Source organism: Phoxinus phoxinus, assembly GCF_949152265.1.
Source record: "Phoxinus phoxinus genome assembly, chromosome: 11".
Lineage (NCBI taxonomy): Eukaryota > Metazoa > Chordata > Actinopteri > Cypriniformes > Leuciscidae > Phoxinus > Phoxinus phoxinus.
The window spans coordinates 1,491,983-1,511,982 of NC_136886.1; the positions used below are offsets into that span (position 1 = coordinate 1,491,983).

Consider the following 20,000-nt stretch of genomic DNA (forward strand, 5'->3'; position numbering starts at 1 on the left):
TTGAAAATTAAAGGCAGGTGTGTTTGATTAGGGTTGGAGATGAACTGTGCAGGACAGTAGTGGTGGGCAGATCGAGGCTTCGTGAAGCAATGAAACAGTTGAACCAAATGTGCCATATTGTTTCGAGGCTTCGAATCAATCCGACACCCGTCTCCACGACGACACCTAGTGGTCACTTGCAGTGTTGATCCTGAAACAACCTTGACGAGCCATTAAAAAAAATTGTTGTTTTTTTATTATTGTATTTTTCTAATATGTGACGCTTGTAACCTATAGGCTCATCACTGTGCATAATTATATTTTGGTCCTGCAAAATGAATATTAACAAAAGAAATCAAGCCACAATCTCTCACTTTTTTAGAGATTTTTATTCAAAAATATTAATTTCTCTGCTGTGGAAGGACTTAGCTTACTTCTTTTTTTACAGATAATTTCTCCAGCCTTTAAAAAAATCCTCTCACAGGGACACTTGTTGCTGGCATGCAAAGAATTTTTTTTAGCAAGGACATACAAATGAGGAAAGATTACTGCCGATCTCTCTTTCCAGTAGGTTAAGTGGATCATGAGTTCTGGGCATCTATCTATCCAAATCTATCTATCTATATGAAGCTATCTATGTATCTAGATATGTGTCTATAATCTATCCATGTACCTAGAAGTGTATCTATAATATATCTATGTATTTAATATGTAGGCTATCTATATTCTATCTATATATGTATCTATCTATTAATCTAGCTGTCAGCCATCCCTAGGACAGTCGATCGCCAGGAGCAGGATTGGGCACCCCTGGTTTACACATTCAATCAAGAATGTTACAGTTTTCTAGTCAGAAAACCTAAGTTAAAATAAAATAAAAAAAACTAGACGGTTGCAACAAGACAGTTACAGTAACGCTAATTATAAATTAAACTGCAATAAAGATAGTAAAAAGAAAGACGTGTAAAGACTAAAAGCAATAGGGCTGTGTTGAAAAAAATCGATTCACCAATTCTGAATTGATTTTCATATTAATTTCTAAAGATCGATCCGTGGACCAGGGGCCCTGTAAACGATAAACCGTGTATACTCAGACTTTTATTAAATAAAATAAACTCGTACCCGTTCTTCGTTCGCCATGCTGGATTGAAAGCTTCATTGAGGCTTCATTTCCGTTCTAATTAATCCGTATTGCACAAATGGTGCGCAGAACCGTGCTCCTCGAATGCACTCTCAGGGGATTCGATTTATGATTGGTTGAATGGTAAGCTCGCATCTGATTGGCTCAAGAGTACGACTGACCCGCGTGGGTCAAGAGCTCTGCCAGGAAAGTCTCAAAAACACACACACACACACATCCGAGGCGATTCACACGTGAATGACGATTGCACATCCACATTCAGGGATAAACTCGTACATTTTAAACACTCAAAGGTTTTTGCACACAGTTGTATATCTACGAATTGTGTTTTTGCATTTGTGAAATGTATTTTATGAATATATAATTTTATTTTGCGCATGTGAATTGTTTTTTGTGGGGAAAAAAAAATTCCACGCACGTGAATTTTTTTTGTGTGTACGTGAATTAGGTTTCATGCATGTGAAATTGTCTACGCATGTGTAAATCAGGTTTTCTGCGTGAATTATTAATGAGACTGATCTGTCTCCATAATCCGCCTTGGTTTCAAACGGTTTTAAGAGCGAATTTTTTATTGACGTGATCATACGTTATATAGGCCTACATCCATTTACATGCAAACAAGTCAAGCCGAGCATAAGAATACTTATATAAAATGGGGCTATAAAAGCACATCTGACAGGCGCTGTTTATGTGCTTTATAATGTTAAAAGCGTGTCATGTGACTTTGAATATCATTACTTCATTAGTGCTCCAGCTTTGAGCTGTAAAAGCAACAATTTGCCGAATTCACCTCAGATCTTGAAATGAAACAAATGGAAACAAGAACGTTCAAACTGTGAAGAAACAAGTGTGTTATTTGACAAAGATTGCTTTAGTAACTCAGTATATGTATTTGAATAATGTTTAAATGATGTAATATTTGTGAATTTGATTATGTACTTCTCCATTTTCTTGCGAATGGCATCATTGATAATTTCAATTAACTTGATTTACCGTCTAAAAGCTGAAACGTTTTCACGTAGCGCGCTAGTGTTGAGGGAAAAGCTGAAATATGAAACGTGGAGTTATCTGCTTTTGCTAGCTGAGAGGAACACACACACACACACACACACACACACACACACACACACACACACACACACACACAAACACACACACACACACATAGCTGGTTAGCAGTGTTGGGGAAAGTTACTTTTAAAAGTAAAGCATTACAATATTGCGTTACTTAAAAAGTAACTAATTGCGTTACTTAGTTACTTTTTTAGAAAAGTAATGCGTTACGTTACTTTTGCGTTACTTTTTTCCCACCTGGGCTGGGCTTGTTTTTTTATAACACAAAAGTTATATTTTTGGGCAAATGTAAAGACCCGTTCACACTAAAAGTGAAATAATAATCCTCAGGCTGAAGGACATGTGTACCGTAGAGGAAAGCACACAAGCAAACCTTTCTATCCATCTATAGTCATTTCTGCTTATTAAACTGAATCATCGAAGGTCAGAAGCAAGTACATTGCTCAATAAAGTGAGATTAAATGCATACAAATGATGTTTTATTTAACATATTTAGTTATTTGGAGGTTTGCATAGTATTCTGATTCTGCATTTCACTGATTTTATTCATTTTGAGGAATATTGAAAAAAAATTTGTGCAAGCGAGATGAGTAAATGCTCACTTTTAGTCATGTTCACACACACACACACGAGGACAGGAGAGCTGTCAGTCAATAAATGGGAAAACAAAGTAACTTGTGTTACTTATTTGAAAAAGTAACTCAGATATTTTGTTGTAAAATTTAAAAGTAATGCGTTACTTTACTAGTTACTTGAAAAAGTAATCTGATTACGTAACTCGAGTTACTTGTAATGCATTTCCCCCAACACTGCTGGTTAGTAATAACGCAGATTTCTCTCTCTCTCTGTCACACACACACACACACACACACACAGCTGGTCGGTGATAACGCAGATCTGCGCTGTGAGCTCCCGAAGCTGGAGAAGCGTCTGCGCTCGACGGCTGAGCGTGTGCGGGCGCTGGAGAACGCGCTGACCGAAGCGAAGGAAGGAGCGATGAAGGACCGGCGCCGGTACCAGCAGGAGGTCGAGCGCATCCGAGACGTCATGAGGCTCAGAAACCCGTTCAGAAGAAGTCACGCTGCGCTCATCGGTCAGTGCCACTCCCAGCATGCACTGGGGCGACACTCAAACCTGGTCAATCTCAGACCGTGAAGAGTTTTATTCACTGCATTAAGCCTTAAAATGCACATTCAATACATTCGAGCGCACTTCTTTTTAGTAGAATAATATGACATTGTTATAGTTATTACATTTTATTAAAATGTAATAATTATAACAATCACTGTTAAATATAATAAGCAATGCATAAAATATATTTAATAACATATTTATAATATAAGTGAATATATTATAAATATAATATTATACACTTATCATTTTATAAATCATTTATTAAATTACAAAAATATTATTAAATATGATAAGTAATACTTTTTAAATATATTTAATAACATATTTATAATATAATAATTAAATATATTATAAATATAATATACAACTTTAACATTTTATAAATCATTTATTAAATTACTAAAGATATTATTGAATATGATAATACATTGAATATATTTACTAGTAACATTTTATTATAAATAAATAATATTCTAAACATTATGATTGTATAAATTAGTTATTAAATGACTAAAAATAATACAATTTTAAATGACTAAAATGTTATTAAACATGAAAAAAAAATACATTAAGTAGATTTAATAACATTTATTATATTATAAATAAGTATAATATTACATTTGAAATAATTGATTAAATTACTTATTTTTTTAATATAATACATAATGCATGAATTTATAATATTATAATTATTATTAAATATAATGAATGCATTATGTATTATAAATATTACTACATTTTAAAACTGTAATGTGTAATATTATTAAATACATATAAAATATTAAATTTTATAGTGTTATTTGTTGCCCTCAGCCAAGCCGATCCGCCCAGGACATAACCCCGCCTCCTCATCTGCCAATCACATGTTCATGCGCAGCAGAGATCAGCCAATCACATTCAGCAATGTGATGTTCAACAGCGCCAGTGAAAAACCCAAACCAGCTCCAGACAAAACAGAGTCCAGTTTCTCCAACAAGTGAGTAACAGCGTTTATGGCTTCTGTACGGTGGCCTAGAGGTGCAAAACAAATCACAATTATAAAATAACAAATCCAAAAACAAAACAACAAATTATAAACACAACGGCAAGTCTAAAAACAAAACAACAAGTCAAATAACACAACGACAATTTAGAAAACAAAATAATTCAGAAAACACAACGACAATTCAGAATTACTTCCTGTAAAGCTTGATTGACAGGTGTCTCGTCCAATCAGCGATAAGTATTCCATTCTAAGAAAATATACATACCTTTTCCGTTTACTCTGAGTTGTCGTTGTGTTTTTTGACTTGCCGTTGTGTTTATAATTTGTTGTTTTGTTTTTGGATTTGTTATTTTGTTTTCATAATTGTGATTTGTTTTACTACAGCTGTGTGTGTGTGTGTGTTTGTTCCTCATGTGAACAGGACGCTGTCAGCGGACGACACACACACGGACTCCACACACACACTGAACGGTAAAGACACAACTGATGCTGTGCTTTTATTCCCTGAACCAAATGTTATTATTAAAAAAGTTCTGCATGGGACCTGATTGAGACATCTATACTCTATAATGTGATGCTCATCGCCGTTGTTTTCTATGAATAAAGGAATTATTTGATATTTAATGCAGTAAAAATCAAACGACTCAACAGATCCGAGCATCTTTAATGCATTATTTTGTGCACTTATTATCAGAATTTTAATGCATATTCATCCTTATTTGAACAGGGAATGGCAGAGATGTGAATGATAACAGGTGAGCATGACCCCGTGTGTGACTGTAATAACTCATGCCGTCATAACTCATGCCGTCATAACTCATGCCGTCATAACTCATGCCGTAATAACTCATGCCGCCATAACTCATGCCGTCATAACTCATGCCGTCATAACTCATGCCGTCATAACTCATGCCGTCATAACTCATGCCGTAATAACTCATGCCGTAATAACTCATGCCGTCATAACTCATGCCGTCATAACTCATGCCGTCATAACTCATGCCGTAATAACTCATGTCGTAATAACTCATGCCGTAATAACTCATGCCGTAATAACTCATGCCGTCATAACTCATGCCGTCATAACTCATGCCGCCATAACTCATGCCGTCATAACTCATGCCGTCATAACTCATGCCGTAATAACTCATGCCTTCATAACTCATGCCTTCATAACTCACGCCGTCATAACTCACGCCGTCATAACTCACGCCGCCATAACTCACGCCGTAATAACTCACGCCGTAATAACTCATGCCGTAATAACTCATGCCGCCATAACTCATGCCGTAATAACTCATGCCGTAATAACTCATGCCATAATAACTCATGCCGCAATAACTCATGCCGTCATAACTCATGCCGCCATAACTCATGCCGTAATAACTCATGCCGTAATAACTCATGCCGTAATAACTCATGCCGCAATAACTCATGCCGCAATAACTCATGCCGTCATAACTCATGCCGTAATAACTCATGCCGTAATAACTCATGCCGTAATAACTCACGCCGTCATAACTCACGCCGTAATAACTCATGCCGTAATAACTCATGCCGCAATAACTCATGCCGTAATAACTCATGCCGTAATAACTCATGCCGTAATAACTCATGCCGCAATAACTCATGCCGTAATAACTCATGCCGTAATAACTCATGCCGTAATAACTCATGCCGCAATAACTCATGTCGTAATAACTCATGCCGTAATAACTCATGCCGTAATAACTCATGCCGCAATAACTCATGCCGCAATAACTCATGCCGTAATAACTCATGCCGTAATAACTCATGCCGTAATAACTCACGCCGTCATAACTCACGCCGTAATAACTCACGCCGTAATAACTCATGCCGCAATAACTCATGCCGTAATAACTCATGCCGTAATAACTCATGCCGTAATAACTCATGCCGCAATAACTCATGCCGTAATAACTCATGCCGTAATAACTCATGCCGCAATAACTCATGCCGTAATAACTCATGCCGTAATAACTCATGCCGTAATAACTCATGCCGTAATAACTCATGCCGCCATAACTCATGCCGCCATAACTCATGCCGTCATAACTCATGCCATCATAACTCATGCCGTAATAACTCATGCCGTCATAACTCATGCCGTAATAACTCATGCCGTAATAACTCATGCCGCCATAACTCATGCCGTAATAACTCATGCCGCCATAACTCATGCCGTAATAACTCATGCCGTAATAACTCATGCCGTAATAACTCATGCCGCCATAACTCATGCCGTAATAACTCATGCCGTCATAACTCATGCCGTCATAACTCACGCCGTAATAACTCACGCCGTAATAACTCACGCCGCCATAACTCATGCCGTCATAACTCATGCCGTAATAACTCATGCCGTCATAACTCATGCCGTCATAACTCATGCCGCCATAACTCATGCCGTAATAACTCATGCCGTAATAACTCATGCCGTCATAACTCATGCCGTCATAACTCATGCCGTAATAACTCATGCCGTAATAACTCATGCCGCCATAACTCATGCCGTAATAACTCATGCCGTAATAACTCATGCCGTAATAACTCATGCCGTAATAACTCATGCCGCCATAACTCATGCCGTAATAACTCATGCCGTCATAACTCATGCCGTCATAACTCATGCCGTCATAACTCATGCCGTCATAACTCATGCCGTCATAACTCATGCCGTCATAACTCATGCCGCCATAACTCATGCCGTAATAACTCATGCCGCAATAACTCATGCCGTCATAACTCATGCCGCCATAACTCATGCCGTAATAACTCATGCCGTAATAACTCATGCCGTAATAACTCATGCCGCAATAACTCATGCCGTCATAACTCATGCCGTAATAACTCATGCCGTAATAACTCATGCCGCCATAACTCATGCCGTCATAACTCATGCCGTCATAACACATGCCGTCATAACTCATGCCGTCATAACTCATGCCGTCATAACTCATGCCGCCATAACTCATGCCGTAATAACTCATGCCGCAATAACTCATGCCGTCATAACTCATGCCGCCATAACTCATGCCGCCATAACTCATGCCGTAATAACTCATGCCGTAATAACTCATGCCGCAATAACTCATGCCGTCATAACTCATGCCGTCATAACTCATGCCGTAATAACTCATGCCGTCATAACTCATGCCGTCATAACTCATGCCGCCATAACTCATGCCGTAATAACTCATGCCGTAATAACTCATGCCGTAATAACTCATGCCGTAATAACTCATGCCGCAATAACTCATGCCGTCATAACTCATGCCGTCATAACTCATGCCGTCATAACTCATGCCGTCATAACTCATGCCGTAATAACTCATGCCGTAATAACTCATGCCGTAATAACTCATGCCGTCATAACTCATGCCGTCATAACTCATGCCGTCATAACTCATGCCGTAATAACTCATGCCGTCATAACTCATGCCGTAATAACTCATGCCGTCATAACTCACGCCGTAATAACTCATGCCGTCATAACTCATGCCGTAATAACTCATGCCGTCATAACTCATGCCGTAATAACTCATGCCGTCATAACTCATGCCGTAATAACTCATGCCGTCATAACTCATATTTCTAGTGTGTGTTTCAGCGCTCGCTCTACACACGTCACTGCTGACGAATCAGAGGAAGGCATTCGTCAAGAGAAGCCCATCGTCAGCTAAACACACACACACACACACACACACACAGGTAAACTGACCGAGAACTACTGAAGAGAAAATCACCTTCACAATAGGACGGAAAATAAATAAATAAATAGTGTATTAATAGTTTATTAAATTACTAAAAAAGTATATATATATATATATATATATAATAAATTGAATATATTTAATAATATATATTACATTATTCATATTATTAGATTATTAAATAATTTATTAAATTACTCAAGATATTATATTAAGTATTACTTTTATTTAATATTTTTTGTCATTTAATAAATTATAGATTTATATAGATTTATAAAATAACGTTATGAAATATTTTAAGCATAATACATTACGTATATTTAATAATATTCTTTTCAGTAATTTAATCAATTATAAGATTATAAAAATTTTAATTATTTATTTATTTATTATAATATATGTAATTAAATCTATTTAATATATTAGGCTACCATATTAACAAATATTCTAGTATTTTAATACATTATTTATAAAATAAAAAATATATGCAATTATATTTATATTATAAATGTCATTAAATATTGTAATTATAATACATGTAATATATGTATAATATATGTTTATTAAAATTTTTTAAAATAAAATATTTTTATTTTTTTATTATATTAATAAATATGACAATGTATAATAACATATTATTAAATATATTATAATATTTCATTTTTATATTTGTACAAATAATTACTAAAAATAATATTAAATATGATAAGTAATATTTCCCGTGTTGTTTGTGTTTCTCTCCAGGCGACCTGTACTTCTGAATTCTCTTCTCTGTATATTTATATATGCATGTTGCCTGCAGTTCCAGTGATGAACATGAACACACACACACACTCACACACACACACTCGAGCTGCATGAAGTCCAGCGATGATAAAGAGCTTTCATTCTCACGGGTCATTCTCAGAAAACAACAGATCATCGTTCCAGGAACACTTTAATTTATCGTTTTATATGAAAGAGTTTTTGCTGAACGGTTAGATTAGAGGACAACAAACATTAATTAACAAACTATTACCCACAATCCTTCAGTCTTTCTATATATAAGTACCAATAGTAATTTATCTTTTCTAACCAATAATAATTACTAGTAATCATTATTTTTTAAAGGGGCGACGCCCTTATATAAGAGAAAATGCAGAATTAAAATTAATAAATTAGGAAATGCAAATTAGCAGATATACTAATGAGAATATCATATTTCCTGAGAGCGACCCACAGCCGACTGTGTGATGCTGTTCGTCATCGTCTACATTAATGTGAGGTTATGATGAAATATTTTTATGTAGCCGTTACTATTTTTATACTCATATTTAAATGACAGTAGTTTTTGTTGCGATTTGTATGCATTATTTATGTTTCAGTTTCTATCGTTGTATAAAGAAAACAGTTTTTATTTAGTTCAATTACTTCTATAATAAACTCTAGAGAGTTTTGAAGCTCGTTTGAGCCACGCTATAATTAATTTAAAAGGTTATGGCGACTTTTTCTCCCATAATTCTCAGTTTAAATCTTTACATTTCTGAGAAGAAAGGTCGGAATTGTGAGATAAAAAGTTGCAATTACCATTTTGATTTTAATCTGAGGCAGAAACAAGCTTCCATAAGAGAGACGTGTCAAATGAAGAGATTGTGACATTAAATATTTAAGTGTAAAAGATCAAAGTGTCAGATAATAAAAGATTAAATATATCTAGGCAATTCTATGTAGATCGGATTGTTCCTAGAATCAGGATTTTATACATCAGTTGAGAAATTATTAACTTTACATTTTATACATTCAGATGTGTGAGAAACAACAACACAAACACATGCAGACACACACATGCAGACACACACACACACACACACACACACTCAAACACTTAAACACATGCACTCATCCACGCACTTACACAAACACAAACAAACAAACACATGCACTCAAACACACTCACACACAAAAACACTCTCATTCACACACACAAACACATGCACTAACGTACGCACTCTCTCTCACACACACACACACACACACACACACAAACACGCACTCACACACAAACACACACTCAAACACACTCACACACAAAAACACACTCTCTCTCACACACACAAACACATGCACTAACGTACGCACTCTCTCTCTCACACACACACACACACACACAAACACGCACTCACACACAAACACGCACTCAAACACACTCACACACAAAAACATGCACTCACACACACAAACAAACACACTCTCATACACACACTCAAACACATGCACTCACGCACACACTCACACACACAAACACATGCACTCAAACACACACACACACGCACTCACACACAAACACGCACACACACACACTCAAACACACACAAACATATGCACTCACACACACACTCTCTCTCTCTTACACACACACACACACACACACACACAAACATGCACTCGCACACAAACACGCACTCACACACAAACACATGCACTCACACACACAGACACACACTCTCTCTCTCTCTCTCTCTCTCTCTCACACACACACAAACATGCACTCGCACACAAACACGCACTCACACACACACACACACACGTGATCAGACACAGTCACATCAGTCAGTGTGAACTCTGATCAAATACTGGCACACTCATCTGTGTGTGTGTGTGTGTGTGTGTGTGTATGTATGGTCAGGTTGCTTTGAGTCTGACCTTTGACCTGTCAACACGTCCTGATCTGCCAGTCAGAGTAAGAGAGTCAGGTTATGAGGAATATATCAGCCGTTCTGCAACTTTAACTCAATCTTGTGTAAATCGTGCAGCCAGGAAGATGTTGACTAGATAACGCATTCATAAAGATATAATGCAGAACAATATTCATATATGTAATGTGGGCCGTCTGGCTTCGACTGGACAAACGCAGTTATTCAAGATCTCGTGTTTACAGGAGATTCTGAGCATTTAATGTGAATAACGGCACATGATGGACTCGAGGATGTGTGGAATAATTTACTTTTTGTGTTTGGTTTTTGTAGTGCATGATGGACACGTAGAACAACTTCCCTTTAAACATGTTTCAATAAAGAGAATCTGATTCATGAACGTCAGTGTTTTCTGAATGTACACACACTTAAAAATATATAAGCTCTTTACTGGCATCGAGGAATCTTTACAATATTTACATTCCACAAAAAGTTCTTTAGGTTATTAAAATATTCTTGATACTAAGAAAACAATTATTATTTATTTTTTATGCTGTGAAAACTTCCTTCTGGAGCAGATAAATATGAAAAAAATAAATATATAATTGTGTTATAATAAGTGTTCCCCAAAAATACGGATGAAACTGGAAAAATGATAATCTGGTGCAAAAGTTCATTTATTTCAGTAATTCAACTTAAAAGGTGAAACTAATATATTATATAGACTCATTACATGCAAAGTGAGATATTTCAAGCCTTTATTTGTTATTTTGATGCTTACAGATTATGAAAACCTTTCACAATATTTTGAATTTGGGGTTCCAGAACCAAAAAGTGTTGCGAAATACAGTTTCTGTCGTGTTTTATTCGTCATTTTGTAAAATCCCATTGTTGAAAAAATAGTTCCACAAAATAAACGGATTGGAATCATATATTGCGACGATATATTGTTTATAATCATCAACGAACACCACTAATCACTCGGTGAGTTTAACAGTTTTGTAAACGAACATTATTGGCTGTTTTAATGACATTTTCGGACATGGCCATTGACTCCAATGTTAAATGGGTCCATGGCCAATTCTTTTATAGTCAAAAACTCTAGAGAGGAACCATTGTCAAAAAAATGTTGTCCACCACTCTTGTTCATCCAAAACAAACTACAATATAGACTCAAGGTGTTAAATACCGGAATTATCCTTTAAAGTAATAGTAAGACACAAATGGAATTATGAAAATATGTCGAACATAAAGAGATAAAGGGCCGGTTAGGCACGGGTCAGTGTGTACGCAAGTCTACAAGCGTCTGGCTGGCAACCAAATGAACCGATTTAATCTGTAATTCACACTCACGCATATAGACTTGTATGGCGAGTGACAGCAGAGTGTGTGTTCTGCTGTAAGTGAACACATGTTCGGTGTGTACACAGATCGATAACGCTGTTGAGCCGAGCCTGAGGACACTGGAGAGCAAAGCTCACACACACACACACACACACACACACACACACACACACACACACACACACACACACACACACACACGTACAGTCTCAGCGACGGGCCTGAAGGAGATCCGCCGAGGTGAGTCCGTCTCGCTCTGATCGCTAACATCCATGTTCTGTGATTCAAATCAGGTTCTGGCTATTTTTTATTATTATTGTTGAAAAATATGTGTGAATCTCATCAAATCTGTCGGGAACATCTCCGGGTCATATTTCACTTAATTAATTCATAAATAAATAAAAGGAAAACTTTTTTTGTTCACAAAAAGCATATTTTAGGACCATTTGGATTTCTTTGTATTTTGATGTTATATCCATAATTACATTCACTCTCAAATTCTTATACAAAAATAATGCTGTATTTTAATTTGCATTATTTATTCATCATGGTTCTGCTATTAGAAATGCTTTTGATTTGTGATAATAATATCAAAGTATATTTACTGCAAAAAATAAAATAAAAAAATAAACTTTTATATATATATATATTAGTGCATTTATACATTTTCATATATATATATATATATATATATAGCATTGCGTTTTTTGTAATATGTGTTTTAAAGTAATTTACTGCAAAAATACTTACAGTAATAAGAATAACTAATACACACACACACGCACATATACATTATATATATATATATATATATATATATATATATATATATATATATATATATAATATTGTAACTGCACTGAAAATTATATAAACAAAAATATTATTTTGCTTAAAGAAAATTAATTTAAAAAAAAATATAGGCCTTTAAGCAAATTTATTTTTTTCTTATTTTTTTGGGTGAAATATGATCTAGAAATTATTCATAAATCCCTTCTTAGGAACACTTATGCAGTTATTGTGTCTTTACAATTAAAAAGCGAATCAAATCTAGCAATCAAAGCATTCATAAATTCATAAAGTAAGAGATTCATAAGTATTAAATTAATTTCTTCATCTTTCTTAGAATCTTTCAACAAGTGACATGTGTGTCTGTCTCTTCTGTGTTAGCATCATCGCCAACATCATTTATCAGCCATAACCATAAGTGTGTGTAATAACGTGCATTACATCTCTGTACATGTGTGTGTTGCTGACCCTGAGGCCATGTGACCTGCAGAAGTAGCGGAGATGCGCTTGCTAAAGTAAAGTAATGAGGGTTTCTTTCGGCCATGAAACTCTCGTGTGTAATCCGCGCTGTGAGACACGAGCGGTCAAACATTAGCCTGTGTGTGTACACACTCCGGAGTGAGCAGGAGTATAGCTCAGGTCACCTCAGGTCACACACTTCAGCAGGGTTCAAAGGTCATCAAGAGCTCGCTTCATCTCCACTGAAGCTCCTGAACCATCATCATGTTTATCATGCATCTAAATATAAACCAGACATTTCCTCAGGACTGATCGAGTAAAGCGGCATGTCAACACACGACACCAGACACACTCGAGGCCGAGGAGCCACACACACCGAGAACGGCTCCGTCACACAGCGTGAGTTTACACTGATGACTAACACTGCTGTGTGTGTGTGTGTGTGTGTGTGTGTGTGTGTGTGTGTGTGTGTGTGTGTGTGTGTGTGTGAGTGTGTGTGTGTGTGTGCAGTGAGTGTTCACATTAGCTGATGTAAAGCTCTGCTGTGTGTGTGTGTGTGTGTGTGTGTGAGTGTGTGTGTGTGTGTGTGAGTGTTCACATTAGCTGATGTAAAGCTCTGCTGTGTGTGTGTGTGTGTGTGTGTGTGTGTGTGTGTGTGAGTGTGTGTGTGCAGTGAGTGTTCACATTAGCTGATGTAAAGTTCTGCTGTGTGTGTGTGTGTGTGCAGTGAGTGTTCACATTAGCTGATGTAAAGCTCTGCTGTGTGTGTGTGTGTGTGTGTGTGTGTGTGTGCAGTAAGAGTTCACATTAGCTGATGTAAAGCTCTGCTGTGTGTGTGTGTGCAGTGAGTGTTCACATTAGCTGATGTAAAGCTCTGTTGTGTGTGTGTGTGTGTGTGTGTGTGTGTGTGTGTGTGTGTGTGTGTGTGTGTGTCTGCAGATGAGGATCATCACACGAGAACCAGAGACATGGAGGTAAGACACTTCACTGCCGAAAACAACACGACCCTGCCTATAAAATACATTTTGTTGTGTGTTTGTGTGTTTTTATTTTATTTGTATTTTTTTTTTAGCATTTTTGTATATAAGATTAATAATTATACATGTATATATATCCCTGGTGATTGTTGCCTTATATATATATTTTTAGAATATATATATTTTTTAAATGAAAACCATCCCGTGTAATCTGGTCTCGACTGATCGTATAACTCTGTTTCTCTGAGCAGAGGATGAAGGAAGCGGTGATCAGACATGTTCAGTCTCGTCTGAATGAAGTGCTGGAGCGAGCGCTCACTGACTCAATCCAGTCTCTGTCCACACACACACACACACACACCGACCAGACGGGAAGCACCAACAACAGGTGAGAGTTTCTGTGATGTCATATCCTGCCAAGGCGGAATGAGTTCCGTGCTTGAATAAAATGTGTTTCTGCACATATATATATATATATGTACTTTGATTTCCAGGCACAAACTGGAGCAGGGGAAGGTGTTTATAGCCAGATGCTCACTGCTAGAGTAAGTGTTATTACTGCCGTTTATGAATCAATTATAAAAAAAAATTAAAAATCCTAACCACCCTAGCAACGCCCTAGCGACCACCCACAGACTCACAGTCCAGTAATAAACAAATAATTTGACAATTTAAAACTGCAAAACATCCTAAATGCCAAAGGTGAAAGGTCACGACTTCATAAACAATTTCATAAAAATATTAAAATTTGTTTTAGATGTTCTCGACAATGGGCCCTATCTTGCACCCAGCGCAATTGACTTAACACCGACGCATGTGTCATTCCTATTCTGCACCCGCGCACAGCGGACTCTTCCCTCCACAGACGCACGGCGGTAAATTAGGGAATGAACTTGCGCTCGGGGGGGGGGCGGTTCAGTGAAAAGAGGAGTGTGTTCCGGCGCAAACGTTCCCTGGTGATATTCTGCAGTTCCAGAAAACAACTCCGCCACTGACCAGGAGAAACCCAGTCTAAAGACAGCGGCGCCGCGCGTTAGTCAGATGCTATTTTAAGGGCGCGTGCTTGGCCATTATGTAGCGTGTGAACAACACACACACTTTGATTCTCTAATATAAACGGACGCAGCAGTTTTCATTTTTGCAAATCATACATTATTACAAGGAAAAATATTAACACACGAGGGAAATCATTGTTGCGTCCGTGAAGATGTGAAAAAATAGGCATAAATCTAGATTACACATTTACCCAAATTATTATACGCCTGTTTAACCGAAGATAATGTGTGTGTGTTTCTCCATCATCCCCAATGTCACTTCTCTGTGTTTTACGGCCCTGACGAGAACGTCGGTCTCCTCGGCTGTGAACCGCTCCTGGCGTGCGCCGGCAAACCCGCCGTTATAATAGCAATCCGCCGTTATAATAGCAATCCGCCGTTATAATAGCGATCCGCCGTTATAATAGCGATCCGCCGTTATAATAGCGATCCGCCGTTATAATAGCAATCTACCGTTATAATAGCGATCCGCCGTTATAATAGCGATCCGCCGTTATAATAGCGATCCGCCGTTATAATAGCAATCCGCCGTTATAATAGCGATCCGCCGTTATAATAGCGATCCGCCGTTATAATAGCGATCCGCCGTTATAATAGCAATCCGCCGTTATAATAGCGATCCGCCGTTATAATAGCAATCTACCGTTATAATAGCGATCCGCCGTTATAATAGCGATCCGCCGTTATAATAGCGATCCGCCGTTATAATAGCGATCCGCCGTTATAATAGCGATCCGCCGTTATAATAGCGATCCGCCGTTATAATAGCGATCCGCCGTTATAATAGCAATCCGCCGTTATAATAGCGATCCGCCGTTATAATAGCGATCCGCCGTTATAATAGCAATCCGCCGTTATAATAGCAATCCGCCGTTATAATAGCGATCCGCCGTTATAATAGCAATCCGCCGTTATAATAGCGATCCGCCGTTATAATAGCAATCCGCCGTTATAATAGCAATCCGCCGTTATAATAGCAATCCGCCGTTATAATAGCAATCCGCCGTTATAATAGCAATCCACCGTTATAATAGCGATCCGCCGTTATAATAGCAATCCGCCGTTATAATAGCGATCTACCGTTATAATAGCGATCCGCCGTTATAATAGCAATCCGCCGTTATAATAGCGATCCGCCGTTATAATAGCGATCCGCCGTTATAATAGCGATCCGCCGTTATAATAGCAATCCGCCGTTATAATAGCAATCCGCCGTTATAATAGCAATCCGCCGTTATAATAGCAATCCGCCGTTATAATAGCGATCCGCCGTTATAATAGCGATCCGCCGTTATAATAGCGATCCGCCGTTATAATAGCGATCCGCCGTTATAAAAGCGATCCGCCGTTATAATAGCGATCCGCCGTTATAATAGCGATCCGCCGTTATAATAGCAATCCACCGTTATAATAGCGATCCGCCGTTATAATAGCAATCCGCCGTTATAATAGCGATCCACCGTTATAATAGCGATCCGCCGTTATAATAGCAATCCGCCGTTATAATAGCAATCCGCCGTTATAATAGCAATCCACCGTTATAATAGCGATCCGCCGTTATAATAGCAATCCGCCGTTATAATAGCAATCCGCCGTTATAATAGCAATCTACCGTTATAATAGCGATCCGCCGTTATAATAGCAATCCGCCGTTATAATAGCAATCCGCCGTTATAATAGCGATCCGCCGTTATAATAGCAATCCGCCGTTATAATAGCGATCCGCCGTTATAATAGCGATCCGCCGTTATAATAGCGATCCGCCGTTATAATAGCGATCCGCCGTTATAATAGCAATCCGCCGTTATAATAGCAATCCGCCGTTATAATAGCGATCCGCCGTTATAATAGCGATCCGCCGTTATAATAGCGATCCGCCGTTATAATAGCGATCCGCCGTTATAATAGCGATCCGCCGTTATAATAGCGATCCGCCGTTATAATAGCAATCCGCCGTTATAATAGCGATCCGCCGTTATAATAGCAATCCGCCGTTATAATAGCGATCCGCCGTTATAATAGCTATCCGCCGTTATAATAGCAATCCGCCGCTATAATAGCAATCCGCCGTTATAATAGCAATCCGCCGTTATAATAGCAATCCGCCGTTATAATAGCGATCCGCCGTTATAATAGCAATCCACCGTTATAATAGCAATCCGCCGTTATAATAGCGATCCGCCATCCGCCGTTATAATAGCAATCCGCCGTTATAATAGCAATCCGCCGTTATAATAGCGATCCGCCATCCGCCGTTATAATAGCGATCCGCCATCCGCCGTTATAATAGCAATCCGCCGTTATAATAGCAATCCGCCGTTATAATAGCGATCCGCCATCCGCCGTTATAATAGCGATCCGCCATCCGCCGTTATAATAGCGATCCACCGTTATAATAGCGATCCGCCGTTATAATAGCGATCCGCCGTTATAATAGCGATCCGCCGTTATAATAGCGATCCGCCATCCGCCGTTATAATAGCGATCCGCCATCCGCCGTTATAATAGCGATCCACCGTTATAATAGCGATCCGCCGTTATAATAGCGATCCGCCGTTATAATAGCGATCCGCCGTTATAATAGCGATCCGCCGTTATAATAGCGATCCGCCGTTATAATAGCAATCCGCCGTTATAATAGCGATCCGCCGTTATAATAGCGATCCGCCGTTATAATAGCGATCCGCCGTTATAATAGCGATCCGCCGTTATAATAGCGATCCGCCGTTATAATAGAAATCCGCCGTTATAATAGCGATCCGCCGTTATAATAGCGATCCGCCGTTATAATAGCGATCCGCCGTTATAATAGCGATCCGCCGTTATAATAGCGATCCGCCATCCGCCGTTATAATAGCGATCCGCCATCCGCCGTTATAATAGCGATCCACCGTTATAATAGCGATCCGCCGTTATAATAGCGATCCGCCGTTATAATAGCGATCCGCCGTTATAATAGCGATCCGCCGTTATAATAGCGATCCGCCGTTATAATAGCGATCCGCCGTTATAATAGAAATCCGCCGTTATAATAGCGATCCGCCGTTATAATAGAAATCCGCCGTTATAATAGAAATCCGCCGTTATAATAGCGATCCGCCGTTATAATAGCAATCCGCCGTTATAATAGTAATCCGCCGTTATAATAGCGATCCGCCGTTATAATAGCGATCCGCCGTTATAATAGCGATCCACCGTTATAATAGCGATCCGCCGTTATAATAGCGATCCGCCGTTATAATAGCGATCCGCCGTTATAATAGCGATCCGCCGTTATAATAGCGATCCGCCGTTATAATAGCAATCCGCCGTTATAATAGCGATCCGCCGTTATAATAGCGATCCGCCGTTATAATAGCGATCCGCCGTTATAATAGCGATCCGCCGTTATAATAGAAATCCGCCGTTATAATAGCGATCCGCCGTTATAATAGAAATCCGCCGTTATAATAGCGATCCGCCGTTATAATAGCGATCCGCCGTTATAATAGCGATCCGCCGTTATAATAGAAATCCGCCGTTATAATAGCGATCCGCCGTTATAATAGAAATCCGCCGTTATAATAGCGATCCGCCGTTATAAAGAAATCCGCCGTTATAATAGCGATCCGCCGTTATAATAGCGATCCGCCGTTATAATAGCGATCCGCCGTTATAATAGCGATCCGCCGTTATAATAGCGATCCGCCGTTATAATAGCGATCCGCCGTGGAACAAGCGCGCCGGCTCTTAAAGGGAATGTGAGAGGACGCTCTGATTGGTTTATTTCACGTTACGCCCAAACCACACCTATGAATAATGAAGCGACTTCAGACCAACACATTTTAGATTTGCGTCGGGCGCAAGAGTCGTTTATCCCGCCGGTATAATAGCAACAGCGCCGGGATCCGCCCACAGAGTTACTTGCGCTTCGCTTTTGATACTTGCGCTTCAGAGCGTTACAATAGCGCCCTAAGTCACAAAAGTGATTTTATTATTCTTCCTCCCCAATGGGAGTCTATGGCAGCCCTATGAACCGCAAGTAAGACAATTATAAGAATTGGCACACTTGTAGTGATGGTAATGAACAGTAATAAGACCGACTTTGGGGTGTCTAGGACCAACTCTATAGCGCCACCACCAGTTCAAAAATGCACTTTTCAAATGGTTATATTTTTTGAACGCTTTGAACCAATTTTGAGTCAACATTAAGTTCACCACATATTTTCTAGAACAGAGGCTGTATCTTAGCAAAACTTTGATCAATTGAAACGAAACTTGGTACGCTTCATCAGAACCATGATCTGACGGCCCATGCCAAATTTGGGAACAGCGCCACCTACAGGTCATGAGAAATGAAAAATCATAACTTTTGAACAGTTTGTCAGAAAAGATCCGGATTTGTCAAAAATCCGAAGATATGATTCGAGGATAAACCATCGGTCGGCCATTTTGAATTTTGTCATAAATTGCATCTTTTAAAGTAACGATCTGACATATCGCCACAAAATTTCAGGTCGTGGGTCTGAATCCTGTGGCCCAGACCGCCAGAGATACTGTGGCCAGAAGAGGCTCCAGACATGCTGTCGTTCTGAGAATAATTGAATCTGAGCTTATTAAATATAGCATTTATTTGTTATTCGTTGTATTAATATGCAAAATTAACCACTGAACCTCG

The 20,000-nt window shown here is 38.6% G+C and overlaps 2 protein-coding genes across 4 annotated transcripts in view; both read left to right on the top strand.

Annotated features, from left to right (window-relative positions):
* The window catches only part of kif5ab (kinesin family member 5A, b), a 73,635-nt gene extending 63,848 nt beyond the window's left edge, over nucleotides 1-9,787 (top strand). Inside the window, exons 23-28 of the mRNA XM_079627756.1 lie at nucleotides 3,071-3,287; nucleotides 4,142-4,304; nucleotides 4,735-4,784; nucleotides 5,041-5,068; nucleotides 7,945-8,045; nucleotides 8,792-9,787. Coding sequence (XP_079483882.1) covers nucleotides 3,071-3,287; nucleotides 4,142-4,304; nucleotides 4,735-4,784; nucleotides 5,041-5,068; nucleotides 7,945-8,017 — 531 coding nt within the window. The 3' untranslated portion in view covers nucleotides 8,018-8,045; nucleotides 8,792-9,787. The remainder of the gene's footprint in view (nucleotides 1-3,070; nucleotides 3,288-4,141; nucleotides 4,305-4,734; nucleotides 4,785-5,040; nucleotides 5,069-7,944; nucleotides 8,046-8,791) is intronic.
* Nucleotides 9,788-12,240: 2,453 nt separating this feature from the next.
* The window catches only part of soat2 (sterol O-acyltransferase 2), a 27,799-nt gene continuing 20,039 nt past the window's right edge, over nucleotides 12,241-20,000 (top strand). For all 3 annotated transcript variants that reach the window (XR_013799549.1, XM_079628482.1, XM_079628483.1), the window contains exons 1-5: nucleotides 12,241-12,303; nucleotides 13,618-13,710; nucleotides 14,251-14,285; nucleotides 14,540-14,676; nucleotides 14,783-14,833. Coding sequence is in view for 2 of the 3 variants with exons in the window: in XM_079628482.1 (XP_079484608.1) it covers nucleotides 13,638-13,710; nucleotides 14,251-14,285; nucleotides 14,540-14,676; nucleotides 14,783-14,833 (296 nt within the window). In the remaining variant the exon portion in view is untranslated. The remainder of the gene's footprint in view (nucleotides 12,304-13,617; nucleotides 13,711-14,250; nucleotides 14,286-14,539; nucleotides 14,677-14,782; nucleotides 14,834-20,000) is intronic.